We start from the raw sequence: 22785 nt of genomic DNA, 5'->3' as shown, positions 1-22785 counted from the left end.
AGTTTGGGGATTTTCTCCCTCTCTTTTTAATTTTCTAAGGGCTCCAATTTTATTAATGTGGAACCATCATGTTTTAAGATAAAAGGCTTTATCTAAAACCTTTTGAAGACAGTGTTTTTTAAAGTCTAGTAGAAGCTGAAATGCCAAATTTGAACCAATTCTTCTTGACAAACAGTTAAATGTGTCAATGTGGCCAAGCTTTAGGAGAGCTTTTATAATTTTAGGTAAAACTAAAATTATAGAAATATATTTAAATAGAAAAAAAAACCAAGGCGATTACCTTTCCACATGCTCTCCTGGAATCACAACAAAGGATGGATATATTAGTATACTTCAGATAAAAGTCAGATAGCCTTTCTAAAACTGGCTTTGGTTTTGGAACATCCACCGAAAGTTGATATGAAATTGTTTTTAAGTGCCTTGGGTCTAATGGGAAAAGAATCACATGAGAGTAATTATATATTTTAAATTTTGTAAGACCATTCTTCTAAAATAAAATTCCCAGTCCCATTACAGATGCACTGATTTATTGAACATTTTTTTCAAGAAGAAAAATGAGGCTCAGTGAGGGGGCACTTTTGTTTAAAAAAAAAAAAGGAATATTTCTGTGTTAAAAAAAAGAAAAACATGAAGTGAAATTTTGTGGTCCTTATTTTAGTAAGAAACAGTTGAATATCAAGAAACTTTATACAGTATTAAGAATTTAATTACTAAAACATAAATAAGATATGTCTTCTCAGGGTGCCTTTTAAATAGCTCTGAGTGATAGAGAAGTTGCTTGATGCTGCTAGACTATGGCTCAGCGATAGCGGTAGTGGCTTGCCGAGCATGTGGGAGGCACTGGGTTCCATTCTTAGCACCACATGCAAATACATAAAACAAAAACTTTCAAAAGAAAGAAGGAAAGAAATGCACCCCAAACCAGATGGCTTGTAGGGAGAAGGCAGGGTGTAAACCCGGGGCTCAGGTTCTGCCATCAGCTCCCTTCGCCATCCATCAGTCTCCGACAGAGCCCAGGTAGGTGACAGTCTGTTCCTGCCTGAGCTTGAAATCAAGACAGGACTGTGTGCTGCCTAAGACACCAGGAGGTCCCGGAGCTCTCTGCAGCCTGTACAAAGGCTCCGCAGATGTCGCTAATTTATTTTAATCAATAACAACGAGATGGAGACCAAGAACTCTAAAAGCCAGATGGCCCAAACCTCAGATTTCCTGAGTGATTATGATGGGTGAAGGCTTTACAGAGCTCTCTGATGTTGTGAGCAGGTTTAAAACTTGGAGGTGTCAACTCACCTTCTGGTATGGAACTAGTCTGCTCGGTGTTGGCCAGTATTGCAAGATGCCTGGCAGCCAGCCGCTCCTGTTTCCTACAAAATCAAAACCGTGCTGTGTGAATGTGTGTGTGTGTGGGGGGGTGCTGGGGCTCCAGCTGCGCACTGGAACCGTCAGCTGCCCAGGTCCCTCCTCACGCTGACCTGGCCTCCGCCCTGTTCCCCCCCCCCCACACACACACAGATTCCTCCCGCAGAGCAGCTCTGAGTCGCCCAGTCACGTAGGGCTGGTAAGTCCAACTTCAACTAGTGAGCTCACCACGCCTCTGGGAGCTTCTGAACCCCTGATGTCCACCAGGAATAATTATAATAGGTTTTCTTTGGCCAATTTTTAGTTCTTCTCAGGAAGCACATCTTCAAACTTACACATTTTAAAAATCAAAGCAGCTCTGGCCCCTGGGCTCCCGTTACCTCCTCTGGGCCCTCTCCTTGGCCTTGAGCCGCTCCGCCTCGCTGCCGTGGGCCGCGTGAGGGTCAATCTTGATCAGCTCCGTCGCAGTGCGTTGGGATTTCTGGTTTTCCTCATAGATGAAGTCGATGAGATTTTGGAAATGATGGCAACAGGGGGCCTGGAAAGCAAAGAGATCATTCTCTTCTCCTGAGCCCTCGATGACGGTGATCAGGGAGGAGGAAAGCAGAGCCACCCGGCGGACATGGCAGCCTCCCAGGTTTTCCTTCCTGTTAACAACTTCTCAGGATATAATGCATGTCCCACCCCCGTCCCCCAAAAGGCACAGCCCAGCTGGCTTTCAATGTCCTCAGAGTGGAGCACCCATCACCACAGTCACCCCCTCCTCCCAAAGCCAGCAGCCACTCTTCTTGCTGTCTCTACTCCCCTGTTTTTCACTGTTGATATGAGGAACCGTCCGGCCCCTGAGGCCTTACTGGTACTTCTTCCACTTGCCACCATGTTGTCAGGGCCTGTCTGTGTTGAAGCATGTTTCAGGATTTCCTATTTCTGTTTCTGGCTAAATAACATTTCATTGGATAGATATACCACACGTCATGTAGTCATTCACCAGTTGATGGACAGTTGTTTCTACTTTTTGACTATTAAGAAGCATGCCAACTAGGTTCAGTGTGACCCCAGCTACTTAGGAGGCTGAGTCAGGAGAATCTCAAGTTTGAGGCCAGCCTCCACAACTTAGCAGACCTTGTCTCAAAATAAAAAATGAGAAGGGCTTGGATGTGGCTCAGTGGTAGAGCACGTGTCTAGCATGTGTGAAACCTTGGGTTCACTCTCCAGCACCACACACACACACACACACACACACACAAGGGATTGCTGTGAATGTCTATGTACAGGTTTTAGTGTGAACCTAGTCGCCCATTTTCTTAGGTATAACCAGATCAGAATCACTGTCCTGTGGTGACTGTGGGTTCAACCTCTCGAGGACTGGCCAGACCACGTTCTGAAGGGGCTGCACAGTTTCCTGCTGCCTGGCCCCCCCAGCAGCGTATGTGGGTTCTGGCTTCTCTGTGTCTTGGCCAACGCTTGCTACCCTGGGCCTTTCTACTCAGCTGTCCTGTGAAGGGGATGGGGTGGGCCATGGTGCTGAGACCCGAACTTCCCCAGCAGCTAACATCCGTGCACCAGGGACAACGTGGAGGAAAGAGGCAGAAGAAAGGGCCACATATTCTAAAGACAGGCTCAAGCTGACACCACTTCCTCAGCATTCCTGCCTCAGGACTTACAGATCCTTCCATGTTAGAGGAAATGTCCACGTTGGAGAGGAATGAGTGGAGGTCACTGTTGCAGAATTCACACTTGGGGGCAAGATCTTCCTCTTCCTCCTGCAGAGAGAGGGAGAAGAGGAAGTGTGTGCAGGAAACCTGAGGCTCAGAGCAGCGGGGGCCCTGGGCAGCCCAGCGGGTGTCCAGGGGCCAGCAGAGAACACGGGTGTGCACACTCACCTGGGAACTCCAGCCAGACACCTGGGGCTCCCAGGAAGACTTGATGGGGGACAAGCCAGGGGCTGAGATCCCACACCAGCGGGACGGGGCCAGCAAGGTCTGTGTGTTCTAAAGAGTGACATCTACAGAAGGGCTGATGAGGACTTGGGCCGCGTGCGCAGTGCCTTGGGAATTGAGTCCCTCGCAGGCAGGGGATTCACAGCGTATGACCTGAGTACACGCAGGAGGCGGGGCCAACACACACCATGCCGGGCGATGGTTTCAGGCACTTGAACAACATGAACTTTTCCACTCAATGCTGAGCAAGAAAAGCCCACCATGGCTACATGGGCTCCATGCCTGGTCATGCTCTCTCCAAGGAGCCTGGGATGGTCTGGCCCTGCCCAGCCGTGAGGGGTTAGGGAGATGAGGACGCCCTTGAGAGATGGATTAGGGGCTCGGGTGGCTCCGCCAGGGGTGTGTGCGCTGCGGCCAGTTGGCTCCCAGAGGCTCCAGGGCAGTCACCGCGAGGGCCATGGGGGCCATCCTCTGAGACTGGCAAGAATGCCCAGGCAGGCCGGGCAGTGAGGGAGGTCACCAGGGCCACAGGAGACTCTCCACCTGCCCAGAGGAACGTCCATACCCCCGGCCACAGCACTGCCCATAGTGAGCACCACGGCTGCTGCAGGAAGCCCTCAGAGCCAGGGCTTGCAACAGGGACAGTGGCACTGCCAGCCAGGAGCAGGACAGCCACGCAGGTGGCCCCATGACCTGTTCCACAGCAGGGGATGGCTGGGGACCTCCTCAGTCCACCATCCCTCATCCCTTCGCCTGTGCGTGAAGCAGGGTGTGGTGCTTACAAAGACCAGAAGTGGGGCAGAATCACACCCAAGGTGGCTTTGGCAGGGGACGAGGCCCCTGAACTGCCCAGGGTCGAGGCCAGACCTTGCAGGGCTGCCTGAGGAGTGGAGGAGGAACCCAGGAGGAGAGGCCACATTCAGGGATGTCAGCGTGACCCCAGCTCAAGTGACTCTGGGTATAAGACTGGTTTCAAATAAAAAGGTGTTCTGTTAGGTGGAGAATCTCAGCCCACAGTGTGGGGTGATAGGGGTTTAGGAGCCTGGGTAGACCACGCAGCCAGTGCTCACGGATGTCACTGCTGGGTGACAGTGTGGCATCCCCTTGTTGGTGTGAAATTCAGTGCGTTGTCCGGATGGCTGTGAGAACCCCCTAGGCACCCACAGAGGGTCCGTCCATCCCTCTGTGGGTCACTGTGCAGGAGTGGTCTCTCTTCTCGTCAGTGAGACAGCCTGCAGCTCTGTGGCCCCAGAAGAGTCCTGCCTCCCGGCCCTTCCTTCACTGCTCTGGTGGAGGGTGGTGCGCTGGCCTGGTGGATCGTTGGGGTGGCCTCTGTCTGCCCCACAATCAGGCACTTCACAGACAAAACACGGCGGCATTCACTTCTATTTCCAGGCTCTGAGGCCACTGCTGTGGGTGAGATCGTGTCCTCCGAAAAGTGTGTTGAAGTCCCCACCCCTGGTGCCTGTGCACAGGGCTCATCTGTCTTCCCAGAGGTGAAGGTGGGGTTGCTGGAGTAGGGTGCAGGCCCACAGAGAACCCAGCGAGGAGGCAGGGAGAGGCAGGGTGCTGCTCCTCCAACGCCACCGTCCCAAGCAGGAGGATCAAGGAAGGATCTCCCTGCAGTGCTGGCCCCGGCCAGACCCCGGTCTTAGACCCTGGCCTCCAGAACTGTGAGGCCGTGCTTCTTTTGTTGGAAGTCACTCCCTTTTGCCAGGTGGGATGGCACACACCTGTAATCCCGGCGGCTCAGGAGTCTGAGACAGGAGGATCTTGGGTTCAAAGCCAGCTTCAGCAACTTAGTGAGGCCTTAAGCAACTCTGTGAGACCCTGTCTCAAAAAATAAAAAGACTGGGGATGTGGTTCAGGGGTTAAGTGGGTTCAACCCCTGGCACCAAAAAGAACAAAGTCCAGCTGCTCAATTCCTGGTGCGCTGTGGCAGCAGCCCTGGGGATGAAGGAGCCTCCCTGGGCACCATTCCAGGGACGAGCTCCTGCCTTTCTTCATTTTTAGTGTGCTCATGCCAATTGTGCAGATGATAGTGTGGCTGTTTATGTCACTTTTAATAGTAATAGTCTTAAAATACAAGTTGGAATTACCTTGAAGTAAATGTCTGAGTCGGAATGATCTTTTTTGTATGCCAGAATAGACGGCGGCCCGACGCTGGGCAGTGTTGTCAGGGAAGGCTCAAAGAGCTGTATGAAGTCTTCTTTAAACTGAATTTTAGGAAGAGAGAACAAAGGGAGACTCAGTAAGCTGTTTTTCTGGGGAGAACAGTGCGCGGTTGGTGTGAGGCCACTTCTTACCTCCAGCTCACACAGCACGCTGAGTTTGGGCTCCTCGGGATTGATCACCCATCTGTCTGCAGGAGCGGAGAGTCAGCAGGGAGGGCCGGGCCTGCGCAGGGGACTCCAGGGGACCCCGCACCCATCCTCCCAGGCCACTGCTTCCACGTTTGCACACACGCCCTCACACACACACCCTCTCACACACACCTTCACACCCTTAGTCATACCCACACCCTCACACCTATAGTCACATACACACCCCCTCACACTCACAGTCACACACACCCTCACACCCATAGTCACACACCCTCATATACAGTGACACATACACATACCCATAGTCACACACCCTCAAACCCATAGTCACATAGTCACACACACAACCTCACACACACACCCTCACACCCATACACCCTCAGAGTCACACACACACCCAGTCACACACACACCCTCACACCCATAGTCACACATCCTGCACACACACACCCTCACACAGTCACATACACACCCATAGTCACACACACACCCTCCCACCCATACACCCTCACACACAGTCACACACACACCCATAGTCACACACACACACTCTCACAACCCTTCCTTCTCCTGCCTTCCTGCATCTCTCTGGGGGTGCTTTCTAAGGGGCGGGCGCTGTGCAGGTAAGGCCCACCCTCCTGGTGACCTACCTTGTCAGCAGGGGTAGTGTCCATTACCTCTAATCCTGGAAGCCAGAAGCCCTAAGGCCACTTCCTGTTCTGTAAGGCCTGTCATTGTCCCTTCAAAAGAGAGCATGGTTACCATCAGCCCCCCGGGGTAGGAACAGCGGGAACGTGACAGAGGACAGGCTCCTTGGGGGACCACAAGCCAGTGACCTGCGCTGTTTTTGTTTTGTCCTTTCTCTGGTCTTCCCAGGTAACCCGTGTCTAGTAGGGACGACAGAGAGGGCTCACCCCTGTGTGGCACACTCAGACACTCCTTGCTCTCTAGTCCTGGGACACTGCAGGAGTAATGTGTTCCTATTTTTTAGCAGGTGTGGCACGTCCTATTGCTTCCTGCTTCCCTGAATGCCACCTGTCTCATTAGCCTGTCCCTATGAGGCCTTTCCAGGTTGGAGGGAGCAGGGGGACATGCAGTCCATACAGTGAGTTCAACCACCAGGGCCCTCTGCGGACCCAAGAGCAGCACCCAGGGAGGGAGGGAAGGTGCCAACCTGCCTGCAATGTGAGCAAGTGTCTGGAAGGTCTAGGGCGGCCAGCACGGGGGTGCAGCCAGGATGGGGGTGCAGCCAGGACGGGGGTGCAGAGGGTTAGGGGTGCAGCCAGGATGGGGGTGCAGCAGCCAGGATGGGGTGCAGAGGCACAGGGGTGCAGCCAGGATGGGGTGCAGCCAGGACAGGGTGCAGAGGCACGGGAGTGCAGCCAGGACAGGGATGTGGCCAAGACAGGGTGCATCCAGGACAGGTTGCAGCCAGGACAGGGGTGCAGAGGCAAGGGGGTGCAGCCAGGACGAGGGTGCAGCCAGGATGGGATGCAGAGGCACGAGGTGCAGCTAGGACAGGGGTGTGGCCAGGACAGGGTGTAGCCAGGACAGGGGTGCAGAGGCACAGGGGTGCAGCCATGATGGGGTGCAGAGGCATGGAGGTGCAGCCAGGACGTGGTGCAGAGGCACAGAGTGCAGCCAGGATGGGGTGCAGCCAGGATGGGGTGCAGAGGCACAGAGTGCAGCCAGGATGGGGTGCAGAGGCACAGGGGTGCAGCCAGGATGGGGTGCAGAGGCACAGAGTGCAGCCAGGACAGGGGTGCGGCCAGGGCAGGGGGGCAGAGGCACAGGGGTGCAGAGGCACAGGGGTGCAGCCAGGATGGGGTGCAGCCAGGATGGGTATGCAGAGGCATGGGGTTGTGGCCAGGACAGGGGTTTTGCCAGGATGGGGTGCATCCAGGATGGGAGTGCAGCCAGAACAGGGGTGCAGAGGCACAGGGATACAGCCAGGACAGGGTGCAGCCAGAATGGGGTGCAGAGGCATGGGGGTGTGGCCAGGATGGGGTGTAGCCAGGATGGGGTGCAGAGGCACAGGGGTGCAGCCAGGATGGGGTGCAGCCAGGATGGGGGTACAGAGGCATAGAGGTGCAGCCAGGATGGGTGTGCAGAGGCATGGGGGTGTGGCCAGGATGGGGTGCAGCCAGGATGGGGTGTAGAGGCATTGGGGGGGCATGGGGCATGAAGACCCCTGTCCCAGCAGTCCACACAGAGGGATGCTGACAGAGGGAGAGGGCTCAGCGGTGATCTATCTGGGTTGGGGTGGGGGGGAGTATCTGAGCCAAGGTTACCTATGTTCTGAGGCAGTTTGTCCCACAGAAACGCCACATAGTGTAAGATATTCATGCACAGAGATTCCCACTAGAAAACATAGCTTGCCGCAGGGAAGAACTAAACAACAAGCACACACACACAATAAAACAACAAAACCCAGCCTTAAAATGTCCAGCAACTGGCTGGGTGTGGTGGCACATGCCTGAAATCCCAGTGACTCTGGAGGCTGAGGCAGGGGGATCATGAATTTGAGGCAATTTAACAAGAGTCTGTCTCAAAATAAAATAAAAGGACTGGGGGATGCAACTCAGTTGTAGAGTGCCCCTGGGTTCCATCCTCAGTACTGGAAGGAAAGAAAAGTCTAGCAACAAGGTTTATCGCCTAAGTAACAAACAGCAGTATTCGAGGAATGCTGTGCCCTGAAGTGGAGAGGTGTCCTGGGTGCACTGCCATCTTAGGCCATCTGGGCTGCCATAGCAAAGCACATGACACAGAAATGTGTCACTGTTGGTTTTGGAGGTCAGGAAGTCCAAGGTCAAGGGCCAGCAGAGTCAGTGCTTGCTGGGGGCCTGTTTCCTGGTTGCTGGATGGTGCCCCCCAGCTGCCTGCTCACATGGTACAGGAGGGAAGGAAGCTCTTTGGCTTCCCTCCCAACCATGCTGGGGATCAAATCCAGGGTCCCACGTGTGTTAAGCAAGTGCTTCACTGAGTCACACCCCGACCCTCAGGGCCTCTTCTATAAGAGCACTAATCCCATTCAGGAGAACTAAGTGGCTTCCCAAAGGCCTGATCTCCAAATACTACCACACTGGCTTGCACGTATGGATTTGGGGAGGACATAAGTAGCCAGCCTCTTCCCCTGACCCTGATGCTCGTGCCCTCACATGCAGAATAAAGTCAGTCCAGCCCACAGCCTGGCAGGCCTTGACTCCCCTGCATGGATGTCACAGTCTAGGCACAGAGTCTCACCTAAGTGCTACCTGAATACAACCCCTGCAGTGGCCGCCTGCTCCCCAGCTGGGCACCTGGGAAGTCGGATATGCATGTTTCCAAACATGACAGTGGGCTGGCATTGGAAGGATGTCCCCAGTCCAAAAGGGAGAATTGGGAAGGAATAAAGAGTGACAGGTCCCCTGTAAGACGGATGCCCACAAGGGCCAACACTAGGGTCAGGCTTAGGAGCAATCTTCTCTGGCTGGACGTGAGACAGGCAGCCCCTCTCCACCTCATGTATTCCAGGGGCCTTGACGCAAGCTGGTCAGCTACTGAGAGCACAGGGGCCTTCCTACCCCTCACCCACTCACACTCTCAGCCTCAGAAACTAGGGTGCTATTAAAGCCGGGACACCCCACCAGGACTCTTCACGACAAATGACAGGGAAACAGCAGGTCTGGCCACGACCTGCCGTTGCAGGGTGTGTGCCCACCTGTGGGCTCTCAACAGGCAGCTGCTCACCTTCTCAGCAGGCAGAACGGGGCAGGTGGTCCTAGACCCAGGCCCTTCCCTCGAGATTGAGGCACCCACAGTGGACCCAAAGAGAATGCTTTAGAGAGGACCAGGAGCCAACTGAAAGCCCTAGAATCCAGCCCAAGCCTGCAGGCAGCCCCTTCCTACAGAGCTCTCTCCCCGTCCAGGGCCAGCTGTCTCCCTTCTGCCTCAGCCCGTAGTCTCAGGAGTCTTGGAGTCTTGTCCCCTTGGATGGAGTACACAAGAAACCACCCTGTGGGGGGCAGGTGCCTCCTAGGCCCACTGAGGCAGAGCTCCCACCTTCCAGACCCTCTGTGGGAGTGGCCTTGCCTCCTGCAGTTCTTGGCTAGGGTCAGGAAGCTGAGGTTCCCATAGCTGCGGCCTCTGAGGTCCAGGTAGAGTAGCCACCTCCACTGCTTCTGCGCCCTGCAAGCTGGTGCTCATGAGGACAGCACTGAAGGTTCTACCTATGCCTCCAGAGGTGAGCCACTGGGGCCTGCATCATCCCTGCCACCAAAGACACTCCAGGGTGGCTGAGGGGCAGGCAGTAGGGTGTAGAGGGCAAGCCTGGGCCAAGCACCCACTCACTCTGGGCCATCTCCAGAAGGCCTCAGGACAGGCCTGGGCTCTGCTGTTGAGAAGCTCCACGCTTGGGTGGGAGGCCCTAGCCAAGCTGTCCCTGGTCAAATTTGGCCACCCTCATTCTCTCCTGAATAAGGTTTCTCATTTTTTTTTTCTCAACATGAATAAGCTGAGATTTTCCTGAATTTTACATTCTGCTTCCCCGTTAACAGTTCTGCCCACGTCCGTCCGCCCTTCTCACCCTTTAATGGAAGCCCCCCAAGAGGCTCCTTTAGCACCAGGCTTGGAGACTTCTTGAGCTCGAGTTCGACCTTCAAAGAACACTTGGACACAAGCCCAGCTCAGGCAAGTTCATTCCACTTTATAATAAGGGTGGCTTTTCCTTCATTGTCCAATGACACCTATCGTGACCACTTAGAAGAATGAGGCTTTCCCTACAAGCTCACTTTCAAAGCCTATCAGAATTAACTGTGTAAGACAAGGGGACAGTGTGCTCACTCTCCCTGCCTCCCGCCCTGAGGTCCTCCTGGCTCTCTCTATGCAGCCTCCCTCTCCCAAAAGGAGGTGCCTGCTGTTCTCTCCGCCTAGAACATCTTCCTTCAGGGAGGGCCACGGAGCCTTTTCACCTCCTTCTGGTTTTTGTGCAGATGTCTCAGCCCCTATTTCCATTGGACGCTCCCTGAGCACACGGGCTCCCACCTGCCTCTCCCATCCCTCTCCACCTGGTCTTCCTAGTGGGCTGTGTCCCTGTGTGTTTATTTTGTGAATTCTTCACCTCAGCATCCTCCGCCTCCCGCACTTTAGCAGGAGCTGGGGATTGGGGATTGGGTCATCCTGCTTGTAGTCGTTTCCCTGTGGTAGGGGCTCGGCCATAGGCAGCTGCTCAGGGGCCTTGGATGAATAAGTGACCCAACAAGAGACTTGGACATGAAGGTGAAGGGAGAGCCCCAGGGTCCTCCCGAGGTGAGTCAGGACTTCAGGGTTTATATGGTCTAAATGTAAGTGCCAAGGTGTCTGAGTACCTAACCTCACTTTGGTCAAGGAAACAATCGGGTGACGGTGTTATGGTCACTAAGAGATGAAGAACAGACTCTGAGGTGGAGTCACTTGCCAATGTCGCAGTGTGAGTCCTTGCTGAAGAGGGGATTCAAGGCCAGCTGTGGGCCATCCTCACCTGCAGCGTCTCCAACTGAGTCCCACCTCCCGGCAATCGCAAAGAGACCCAGCTGCTCACCTGCGTCCTTGTCACCAAACATGTCCTGAAGCCAGCTCTCTTCTGTTTGTACCGACGTTGGAACTCCTGGGTACAACCCTTTATAGATACTTCTGAAATCAGATAAGACGTCAGGTATAAGCAGACCTACCTGGTCGCTGGGAAGCTGCTGGGGGACTCTATCTACTGTGGCTCTCCTCACGTCCCCAGAGCCTGACTCTCATTTTATTTGAAATACTTCCCTCCATTCCCAGTCTCTTCCACAGAGCCAGGTGCAGGGTCGTTGGGCCCACTCTCTGGAGGGTCTTCCTTCCTAACCCTGCAGGCTTCAAGAGCTGCCTCGTCCCCGTGGACACCAGCGCTACGCTGTAGGAGCGTGGCACTGTGTCACTGTGCAGCCGCTGCGGGCATGGAACACTCACTCAGATTTAAGTGAGCACAGAGTGTTCATTTTCAGTAGCTTCAAAACTGCCCAGGCTCCTCTTGCAGGGCTGATGTTGGCCCATGTGCTGTAAGGAGCAGGCTCTGCTTCCACGTAGTGGGGTCCAAAGTTGAGCCCCGCAGGACGGAGGCAGGGAGGGAGGTGTGCGTGTAGTGTGGTCCAAGGTTGAGCCTGCGGGAGGGAAGGTGGGGGGAAAGGTGTGTGTGTAGTGGTGTCTAAGGTTGAGCCCCATGGGAGGGAAGGTGGGGGCAAAGGTGTGTGTGTAGTGGGGTCTGCGGTTGAGCCCCGCAGGACGGAGGCAGGGAGGCAGGTGTGTGTGTAGTGGGGTCCAAGGTTGAGCCCCATGGGAGGGAAGGTGGGGGCAAAGGTGTGTGTGTAGTGGGGTCTGCGGTTGAGCCCCGCAGGACGGAGGCAGGGAGGCAGGTGTGCGTGTAGTGGGGTCCAAGGTTGAGCCCCATGGGAGGGAAGGTGGGGGGAAAGGTGTGTGTGTAGTGGGGTCTGCGGTTGAGCCCCGCAGGAGGGAGGCAGGGAGGCAGGTGTGTGTGCCTTGCGCTCCCTACAGTGACTCTTACTGGGGACTACTGTCAATACTCCGTTTGGGTTCCTTGGTCTCTGACTTTCAGTTTTACAAGATAACTGGCTGGGTCTTTGTAAGTACTCAGACAACATTTTCCCAGACAACTCAGTCAGGTTCGGCCTGTGGCCTGTGTACCTTTCCAAGCCGAGTGTCTGTTTCTGGCTTCCTTTTGGTGGCTTGCTCCAGGGCACGGGCATCCGGAGGAGCTCTGTTGTTCACTTCTGAGCTGACTGTACAAAGCCAGGCAAAGCCCTCCTCTGCGGAGGCCACCTGCGTGCGCAGTCTCTGGGGGCATCCTGTTTACCTAGCCTCCTTGAGCAACAGGCTCTGGGGACGTGACAGCCACAGTGGACAGAGTCCCCAGACGGCAGTGAGCGTGGAGTCTCAGTCACCTTCCAGCCCAACAATCAGCAACAGCAACAATCATCCACCCAGAGCTCTTCCCCTTCAGTAAGCCAGCTCCCCAGATTGTCCCTGGAGCTCTGCTGAAGATGGGGGACAGAGGACGATGGCGGCACCACTCAGGATTCTCACGATCACAGAACCCAAGCAGCTGCTTGTCCTTGCTTTGTGAGACACAGACACTGAGGCTTGTGGCAGCGAGAGAACCTCCCTCACCCAGAACCTGTTTCTCCACAGGCATCTGCCTCCTGAGTGTGGCCCCATTTCCAACCCCAATAGCAAGAGGGCTGCGGAAATAGGGGTTGAGCCTCAGAGGTTGCTCTTTTAAGACACGTTTCTTTAAAAAAACAAAAGAAAAAACAACAAAGCACTCATAATCTCATCAAATTCGCCAGAGAATACTTTGGAAACATGTGATTTTTAAATCAGAGCTTGATGGTGCACTTAGTAGCGGGTTCCTCCCAACAAGCCCGCACGTGACATCATTCACAAGCTGCCTGCTCCCTCCTGCTACACTCCCTTTCTCATCTGTTTATTTATATCCGAGTGGTTCTTTTCACTTGTACACAGGGTGAGGTTCCCTGTTGTGTATTTATAGACATGACATGAGTTTTAAGGCTTCATGTGCCTCCTGGTGCCTCCCCGATCCACCCTCAGCTTCTTTCTTAGCATGTCACGGACATTCCCTTTATGATGCTGCCTCCTTCCTCCTCCTCTCTTTTATTTTACTCTAGCTGCCTTCCATATATGAGACAAAACATTCGACCTTCAAATGAGTTTGGCTTATTTCATGTAGCATGATACTCTCTGCTTTCACCCATTTACCAGCAATTTTTAAAAATTTTTTAATGGCTGAGTAGAAGATATATATAATCACAATTTCTTAATCCATTCATCTGCTGACAGGCATCTGGGTTGATTCCATGATTTAGCTATTGTAAGTTGAGCTGCTATAAGCATCGAGGTGGCTGGGCCGTTGCAGTATGCTGATTTTAGGTCTTTTGGGAAGGGACAGTTGGGTCATATGGTGGTTCCATCCCCAGTTTTGGGGGAACCCCCACACTGCGTCGCAGGCGGGTTGCACAAGTCTGCAGTCCCACCAACCAGGTACAAGTGCAGCTATCCACCCCGCACCCCCAACCTCACCAGCATTCACTGTTATCTGTGTTCTTGAAGGCTGCCATTCTGACTGGAGTGAGATGACATCTCAGTGTAGTGTCCACCTGCATTTCCCTGATTGCTAGGGATGTGAGACATTTTTTTCATATATTTTTTGGCCATTCCTGTTTCTTCTTTTCAGAAGTTTCTATTTAGTTCTTTAGCCCATTTCTTGATTGGGTTGTTTCTTTTGGGTGTTCAAGTTTTTTGAGTTCTTTATATATTCTGGATATCAATCACCTTAATAGTAACTGGCTAAGATTTTCTCCCATTCTGTAGGCTCTCTCTTCATGCTCTTAATTATTTCCTTTGTTGTGCAAGAGTTTTTAGTTTGATGGCATCCCATATCTTGATTCTTGGTTTTATTTCTTGCACTTTGGGTGTCTTGTTAAGGAAGTCTGTGCCTGCACCTATGTGATGGAGTGTTGACCCTAACTTTTCTTCTGGCAGTTGCAAAATTTCTGGTCTAATTCCTGTCTTTGATCTATTTTAATTTGAGTTTTATGAAGAGTGAGAGATAGGAGTCTAGTTTTATTTTTCTACCAATACCTATCTAGTTTTCCCAGAACCATTTGTTAAAAGGCCATCTTTTCTCCAAGATATATTTTTGGCACCTTTGTCAAATGTCAGGTGGCTACAGGTTTGTGGGTTTGTCTCTGTATCTTTTATCCCATTCCATTTGTCTTCTTGTCTGTTTTGGTGACAACACCCTGCTGTTCAGTTACTACAGGTCTGCAGTGTCATTTCAGATCAGGTATTGCGATGCCTCTGGATTTGCTTTTCTTGCTTAACATTGCTTTGTCTATTCTGGGTTTCTTATTCTTCCAAATGAATTTAAGAATTGCTTTTTTCCCAGTTCTGTTAAGGTATGTCATTGGTATTTTGATGGAGATTGCTTTGAATCTGTATATTGCTTTTGGTAGAATGGCCATTTTGACAATATTTGATTCTGCCTATCCAAGAACATGGGGTGGATTTTTGTCTTCTAAGGTCTTCATTGTAAAGCACGTTTCCACCTTGGTTAGATTAATTTGTTTTGTTTTGTTTTGTTTAGGTTATTGTGAATGGAATGATTTTTCTGATTTCTTCCTCAGCTGAATCACTGTTGTGGTATACGAAAGCTATTGATTTACAGGTATTGATCTTATCTTTTTTTTTTTTTTGTATTTGTATAGAAGAGACTATGCTTCTAAATTTGATAGGATCTGATGGGCTTCTTTTTTTATTTTATTCTTTTTTATTGGTTGTTCACAACATTACAAAGCTCTTGACATATCATATTTCATACATTAGATTGAAGTGGGTTATGAACCCCCAATTTTACCCCAAATGCAGATTGCAGAATCACGTCGGTTACACATCCACAATTTTACATAATGCCCTATTAGTAGTTGTTGTGTTCTGCTACCTTTCCTATCCCCTACTATCCCCCCTCCCCTCCCCTCCCATCTTCTCTCTCTACCCCATCTACTGTAATTCATTTCTCTCCTTGTTTATTTTCCCATTCCCCTCACAACCTCTTATATGTAATTTTGTATAGCAATGAGGGTCTCCCTTCATTTCCATGCAATTTCCCTTTTCTCTCCCTTTCCCTCCCATCTCATGTCTCTGTTTAATGTTAATCTTTTCTTCCTGCTCTTCCTCCCTGCTCTGTTCATAGTTGCTCTCATTATATCAAAGAAGACATTTGGTATTTGTTTTTTAGGGATTGGCTAGCTTCACTAAGCATAATCTGCTCTAGTGCCATCCATTTCCCTGCAAATTCTATGATTTTGTCATTTTTTATTGCTGCATAGTACTCCATTGTGTATAGATGCCACATTTTTTTTTATCCATTCATCTATTGAAGGGCATCTGGGTTGGTTCCACAGTCTAGCTATTGTGAATTGTGCTGCTATGAACATCGATGTGGCAGTATCCCTGTAGCATGCTCTTTTAAGGTCTTCAGGGAATAGTCCGAGAAGGGCAATAGCAGGGTCAAATGGTGGTTCCATTCCCATCTTTCCCAGGAATCTCCAAACTGCTTTCCAAATTGGCCGCACCAATTTGCAGTCCCACCAGCAATGTACAAGTGTACCCTTTTCTCCACATCCTCGCCAGCACTTGCTGCTGTTTGACTTCATAGTGGCTGCCAATCTTACTGGAGTGAGATGGTATCTTAGGGTGGTTTTGATTTGCATTTCTCTGACTGCTAGAGATGGAGAGCATTTTTTCATGTACTTGTTGATTGATTGTATGTCCTCCTCTGAGAAGTGTCTGTTCAGGTCCTTGGCCCATTTGTTGATTGGGTTATTTGTTAACTTATTGTCTAATTTTTTGAGTTCTTTGTATACTCTGGATATTAGGGCTCTATCTGAAGTGTGAGGAGTAAAAATTTGTTCCCAGGATGTAGGCTCCCTATTTACCTCTCTTATTGTTTCTCTTGCTGAGAAAAAACTTTTTAGTTTAAGTAAGTCCCATTTGTTGATTCTTGTTATTAACTCTTGTGCTATGGGTGTCCTATTAAGGAATTTGGAGCCTGACCCCACAATATGTAGATCGGAGCCAACTTTTTCTTCTATCAGACGCAGAGTCTCTGATTTGATATCAAGCTCCTTGATCCATTTTGAGTTAACTTTTGTGCATGGCGAGAGAAAGGGATTCAGTTTCATTTTGTTGCATATGGATTTCCAGTTTTCCCAACACCATTTGTTGAAGATGCTATCCTTCCTCCATTGCATGCTTTTAGCCCCTTTATCAAATATAAGATAGTTGTAACTTTGTGGATTAGTCTCTGTGTCCTCTATTCTATACCATTGGTCCACCCGCCTGTTTTGGTACCAGTACCATGCTGTTTTTGTCACTATTGCTCTGTAATATAGTTTAAAATCTGGTATCGCTATACTGCCTGATTCACACTTCCTGTTTAGAATTGCTTTTGCTATTCTGGGTCTTTTATTTTTCCATATGAATTTCATGATTGCTTTATCTATTTCTACAAGAAATGCCGTTGGGATTTTGATTGGCATTGCATTAAACCTATGGAGAACTTTTGGTAATATCGCCATTTTGATGATGTTAGTTCTGCCTATCCATGAACAGGGTATATTTTTCCATCTTCTAAGATCTTCTTCTACTTCTCTCTTTAGGGTTCTGTAGTTTTCATTGTATAAATCTTTCACCTCTTTTGTTAGGTTGATTCCCAAGTATTTTATTTTTTTGGAGGATATTGTGAATGGAGTGTTTTTCCTCATTTCTGTTTCAGAAGTTTTGTTGCTGATATACAGAAATGCCTTTGATTTATGCGTGTTGATTTTATATCCTGCCACTTTGCTGAATTCATTTATTAGTTCTAGTAGTTTCTTTGTAGACCCTTTTGGGTCTTCTAGGTATAGAATCATGTCATCTGCAAATAGTGATAATTTAAGTTATTCTTTTCCTATTTTTATGCCTTTAATTTCTTTCATCTGTCTAATTGCTCTGGCCGGTGTTTCGAGAACTATATTGAATAGAAGTGGTGATAGAGGTCATCCCTGTCTTGTTCCAGATTTTAGAGGGAATGCCTTTAACTTTTGTCCATTCAGAATGATGCTAGCCTGAGGCTTAGCATAGATAGCTTTTACAATGTCAAGGTAAGTTCCTGTTATCCCTAGTTTTTCTAATGTTTTGAACATAAAGGGATGCTGTACTTCGTTGAATGCTTTCTCTGCATCTATCGAGATGATCATATGGTTCTTATCTTTAAGTCTATTGATGTGGTGAATAACATTTATTGATTTCCATATATTGAACCATCCTTGCATCCCAGGGATGAATCCTACTTGATCATGGTGCACAATTTTTTTGATGTGTTTTTGTATTCGATTCGCCAGAATTTTATTGAGGATTTTTGCATCTAGGTTCATTAGAGATATTGGTCTGTAGTTTTCTTTCTTTGAGGTGTCTTTGTCTGGTTTCGGAATCAGGGTGATGTTGGCCTCATAGAATGAATTTGGAAGAGCTCCCTCTTTTTCTATTTCCTGAAATAACTTGAAAAGTATTGGTGTTAATTCTTCTTTAAAGGTTTTGTAAAACTCCACTGTATACCCATCTGGTCCTGGGCTTTTCTTGGTTGGTAGTCTTTTGATGGCTTCTTCAATTTCATCCATTGATATTGGTCTGTTCAAATTGTGTGTATCCTCCTGACTCAGTCTGGGCAAATCATATGACTTAAGAAATTTATCGATGTCTTCACTATCTTCTATTTTATTGGAATATAGGTTTTCAAAATAATTTCTAATTGTCTTCTGTATTTCTGTAGCATCTGTTGTGATATTGCCTTTTTCATCCCGTATGTTAGTAATTTGAGTTCTCTCTCTTCTTCTCTTCGTTAGCATGGCTAAAGGTCTGTCGATCTTATTTATTTTTTCGAAGAACCAACTTTTAGTTTTGTTAATTTTTTCAATAGTTTCTTTTGTTTCAATTTCATTGATTTCCGCTCTGATTTTAATTATTTCTTGCCTTCTGCTATATTTGCTGTTGTTTTGCTCTTCCTTTTCTAGGGCTTTGAGATGAAGTGTGAGCTCATTTATTTGTTGGTTTTTTCTTTTTTTGAGGGATGACCACCAGGCGGTGAATTTTCCTCTTAAAACTGCTTTCATTGTGTCCCATAGATTCCGATATGTTGTGTCTGTATTTTCATTTATCTCTAAGAATTTTTTTATTTCCTCCTTTATGTCTTCTGTAACCCATTGATCATTCAGTAACATATTGTTCATTTTCCATGTGATGTAGGATTTTTCCTTCCTTCTTCTATCATTGATTTCCAGTTTCATTCCATTATGATCAGATAAAATGCAAGGTATTATTTCCACCCCTTTATATTTACTGAGGGTTGCCCTATGGCATAATATTTGGTCTATTTTTGAGAAGGATCCATGTGCTGCTGAGAAAAAAGTATATCCATTTGATGATGGTTGATATATTCTATATATGTCAGTTAAGTCTAGGTTATTGATTGTGATATTGAGTTCTATAGTTTCTTTATTCAACTTTTGTTTGGAGGATCTGTCCAATGGTGAGAGAGGTGTGTTGAAGTCACCCATAATTATTGTGTTGTGGTCTATTTGATTCTCGAACTTGAGGAGAGTTTGTTTTATGAATGTCGCAGCACCATTATTTGGTGCATAAATATTGATAATTGTTATGTCTTGTTGGTGAATGGTTCCTTTTAACAGTATATAATGTCATTCTTTATCCCTTTTGATTAACTTCGTCTTGAAGTCAATTTTATTCGATATGAGGATGGCCACCCCTGCTTGCTTACGAGGACCGTGTGCATGGTATATTTTTTCCCATCCTTTCACCTTCAGCCTGTGTATGTCTTTTCCAATCAGATGTGTCTCCTGGAGGCAGCATATTGTTGGATTTTTTTTTTAATCCATGATACCAGCCTATGTCGCTTTATTGGAGAGTTTAAGCCATTAACATTCAGAGTTACTATTGATATATGGTTTGCACTTCCATCCATGTTTGATTATTTATCCTTTTTTTAAAAAATTTAGTTTGTTTCTCCATGATTATCCTTCCCCTCGCCCTCTGTCTTTACCGAGGCACTTCCTACTGATGGTTTTGGTTATTGTTTTTCATTTCTTCCTCGTGTAGTGTTTTGCTCAAAATGCTTTGCAATGCTGGTTTTCTGGCTGCAAATTCTTTTAACTTTTGTTTATCATGAAAGATTTTTATTTCGTTGTCATACCTGAAGCTTAATTTTGCTGGATACAGAATTCTTGGTTGGCATCCATTGTCTTTCAGTGTTTGAAATACATTGTTCCATGACCTTCTTGCTTTCAGTGTCTGTGATGAAAAATCCGTTGTTAACCGTATTGGTTTACCCCTGAATGTAATCTGTCTCCTTTCTCTTGTAGCTTTTAATATTTTCTCTTTGTTCTGTATATTGGATATCTTCATAACAATGTGTCTTGGCGTTGGTCTACTGTGGTTTTGTGTGCTCGGTGTCCTGTATGCATCTTCAATTTGTATATCTGTTTCCTTTTTTATTTCTGGAAAGTTTTCTGTAATTATTTCATTCAGCAGGTTACTCATTCCCTTGGTTTGAATCTCTGTACCTTCTTCTATCCCGATGACTCTTAAGTTTGGTTTTTTTATGTTATCCCATAACTCTTGGATGTTTTTCTCATGATTTTTTACCAGCCTTTCTGAGTTGGCTAGAGTCTTTTCAAGATGATATATTTTGTCTTCATTATCTGACGTTCTGGCTTCTACTTGCTCCACTCTGTTAGTGATACTCTCAATTGAGTTTTTTTTTGTTGTTGTTAGTGAGAGAGAGAGAGAGAATTTTTTTAATATTGATTTTTTAGTTCTCGGCGGACACAACATCTTTGTTGGTATGTGGTGCTGAGGATCGAACCCGGGCCGCACGCATGCCAGGCGAGCGCGCTACCGCTTGAGCCACAACCCCAGCCCCTCAATTGAGTTTTTAATTTGGTTTATCGTTTCCTTCATTTCTAGAATTATTGTTTGATTATTTTTATAATCTCTATCTCCTGATAAAGATGCTTAACTTCTTCTTTTATCTGTTTATGTAATTCATTCTCAATGTGTTCTTTCGCTGCTTGAATTTGCTGTCTCGTATCCTCTTTAAGGTTCCATTCCATCTGTCTAAGGTGTTCCTTGAGTTCTTTATATGACCATTTTTTTGATGACTCTAGGTCCTCCTGAATATTTAGGCTGTCCTGCATTGTTTGTACTCCTTTTCTTCCTTGCTTTTTGAAGCTGCTCATGTTACTTCTTGTTCTGTTTGACTGATGAGTTACTGTTTACTCCTATAAATTTATTAGATGCTTGGGAGGAAAGGTATTAGAAGGGAAGGGAAGAAGTCACTAAAGAGAATGAGAGTAAGCAGGTAGAATTCAAGGAAGGGGGGATAAGGTAATTGAAAAGAAATGAAAAGACAAAAGAAGAAAAAAATAGGAAATAAAAGAAAAAAAATTTTTTTAAAAAATAATAATAAAAAAATTAAAATTAAAATTAGAAGAAAAAAAAATTAAAAAAAATTGTAAAAAAAAATTTAAAAAAACAACAAGAAAAATGAAAATGAAAGAAAAACCCAAATCAAAAAAAAGAGAAAAGAAAAAAAAGAAAAAACAAAAAAAACAAAAACTAATAAATGCAGTCTTAGAGTTTGATTAACTTCTCTTCCAGTAGGTGGCGCTGTGCCCACCAGCCAAGTTTCTCCTGTCAGTACGCGGGAACCAATCACTGTGCCGCAGCTCCTCCCAGACTGGGCAAGTCTCCAATCCTGAGTGCCTAGGGCCTCCTCTTGAGTCTAGTCACTTCCCACTTTTCCTCTAGCCAGGTCCCTCTCACGGGTGCCGCTCACCACAATACTGGCTACACGCCAGGTCTGCTGCTCCTGGGAGCCCTGTTTTCATGAACGACTGGGCACACTCTTCCAGTTTGCCATTCCCTCAGACCCTAAGTTTGTAGAGCTTGGGGCTGAGAATCCTCAGCGAATTTTACTTGCCCTCCGGTAGCCACGCCCCCGGTAGCTGGTGCAAGAGACCTCAGCTGTCAGCACTGGTGGGAGCCGTAGTTCCGTGCCGCGGGTCCCGCACCACCTCTGATTCCCTCGGGCTGGTATCATGCTCACGGGAGAGCTGGGAGGGGCCCTTAAGGTTTCCCCGACGTGTGGAGAGGGAAGGCTAGGGAATTACACACCTGTAGCCGCAGGTTTCAATGAGGTTATCTCCTCCGCCGCAGTCTGATGATGTCAGTTCTCTGCCATGGTGGTATCTCTTGCAAATGGCGACAGTTTGTTTCCCTTTGCTGGGCGACCAATGCAACGGGTGGGTCCTTACTATCTCTCCCAAGCCCCGTTTCAAACCTGTGGCCATTTACCTCCGTAGGATGAGAAGGGCTGACCAGTTGTTTCAGCCGGATGGATTAGTGCTGAGTCACAGCTGTTTGTCTGCGGGAAGCAGGCGAATGGGAGCTTGAATTCAGCCGATCCGGGCTCAGTGTGTGTTCTGAGAGGCCCAGACTGATCGCCCCAGATCCACGTCAGCTCAGCATTGCCTAGTGATCCTGAGCAAACAGATTTAGGTTGTTTACGATTCCCTATGCCTGCACAGCTGAAGAGGTCAGAGACTTGATCTCTCTGCACCCGCCGCCATGTTGGAATCCTTGATCTTATCTTCTTATACTTTGCTGAATTCATTTGTAAGTGCTAGGCATCTTCTGGTGAAGTTTTTTGGTCTTCTAGATATAGAATCATGCCATCAGCAAACAGAGATAGTTTGATTTCTTCCAGAAAAAAAATATTTTAAAGCATCTTCTTAGGAATATTTATGAGGAGAAATTGAAATTCTGACCTAGGAAGGAGAGATGCTCTTGGACTTGAAATGATGTCACAGGACTCCCAAGTCAAGATGACAGCTGAGGACACACTTCTCGTTCCCTCCCAAGATTTTACCAAAATAACAGATACTCCCCCCCGCCCCGAAAACAAGATATTTTTGGTAGATAACTAATATGGAAGAAGTACTTAAGAGAAAGGCAATAAGTGGCTACAGAGTGACGGAAACCACAATGGAGAATCATGCAGCTCAAGACTAGTGATGAAGGGTCTTTCCAGAGGGCACAGGAAGCCTCCAGCTCAACTCGACCAAACCAGAGCACAGGGGTCTGGCAGCCCTCAGAGCAGTCTAAGGAGTGACCCTGGAGCCCTTGTCCAGGCAGGCCCCTTCCTCCCTCTTCAGCAGGGCAGCTGGCAGCCCTTATTTCCAGAGGAACCCAAGAGCAGCTTTCTCAAATACTGAGCAGTCTCCTGGGGAGGTGTTAGCCCTGGAAGAGAAGGTCATGCAGGACATGCCCCACGGGCTCGGGAAAGAAGGACTTCCACCAGAAAGTGAGTGTTCTTGTCCTAACTCTAGCAGTGGTGGGGCTCCTCAGCCTGACTGCTTTCTGCCCAGACACTCCACCCTGAATGGGGCTCTGACGTGCTCCACCCAGCTGCCCAGGGGCTCCTGTGAGGGGAGAGAACTGCCCAGCTGCAGGAGGAGTCCTTT

General features: G+C 48.2%; 1 protein-coding gene across 1 annotated transcript in view; it reads right to left on the bottom strand.

Moving 5' to 3' along the window:
• The window catches only part of ERICH6 (glutamate rich 6), a gene marked incomplete at its 3' end in the record, with an annotated part of 40835 nt that overhangs the window by 12576 nt on the left and 5474 nt on the right, over positions 1 to 22785 (bottom strand). Inside the window, exons 2-10 of the mRNA XM_081301902.1 lie at positions 11478 to 11560; positions 11181 to 11272; positions 5606 to 5661; positions 5399 to 5515; positions 3243 to 3350; positions 3024 to 3122; positions 1740 to 1897; positions 1291 to 1364; positions 281 to 426 (exon numbers count right to left, since the gene is read on the bottom strand). Coding sequence (XP_081158028.1) covers positions 281 to 426; positions 1291 to 1364; positions 1740 to 1897; positions 3024 to 3122; positions 3243 to 3350; positions 5399 to 5515; positions 5606 to 5661; positions 11181 to 11272; positions 11478 to 11560 — 933 coding nt within the window. The remainder of the gene's footprint in view (positions 1 to 280; positions 427 to 1290; positions 1365 to 1739; positions 1898 to 3023; positions 3123 to 3242; positions 3351 to 5398; positions 5516 to 5605; positions 5662 to 11180; positions 11273 to 11477; positions 11561 to 22785) is intronic.

Source organism: Spermophilus citellus, assembly GCF_964194105.1.
Source record: "Spermophilus citellus genome assembly, chromosome: 7".
In the NCBI taxonomy this organism is placed as follows: Eukaryota; Metazoa; Chordata; class Mammalia; order Rodentia; family Sciuridae; genus Spermophilus; species Spermophilus citellus.
This window is presented reverse-complemented; position numbering and strand designations above follow the sequence as displayed.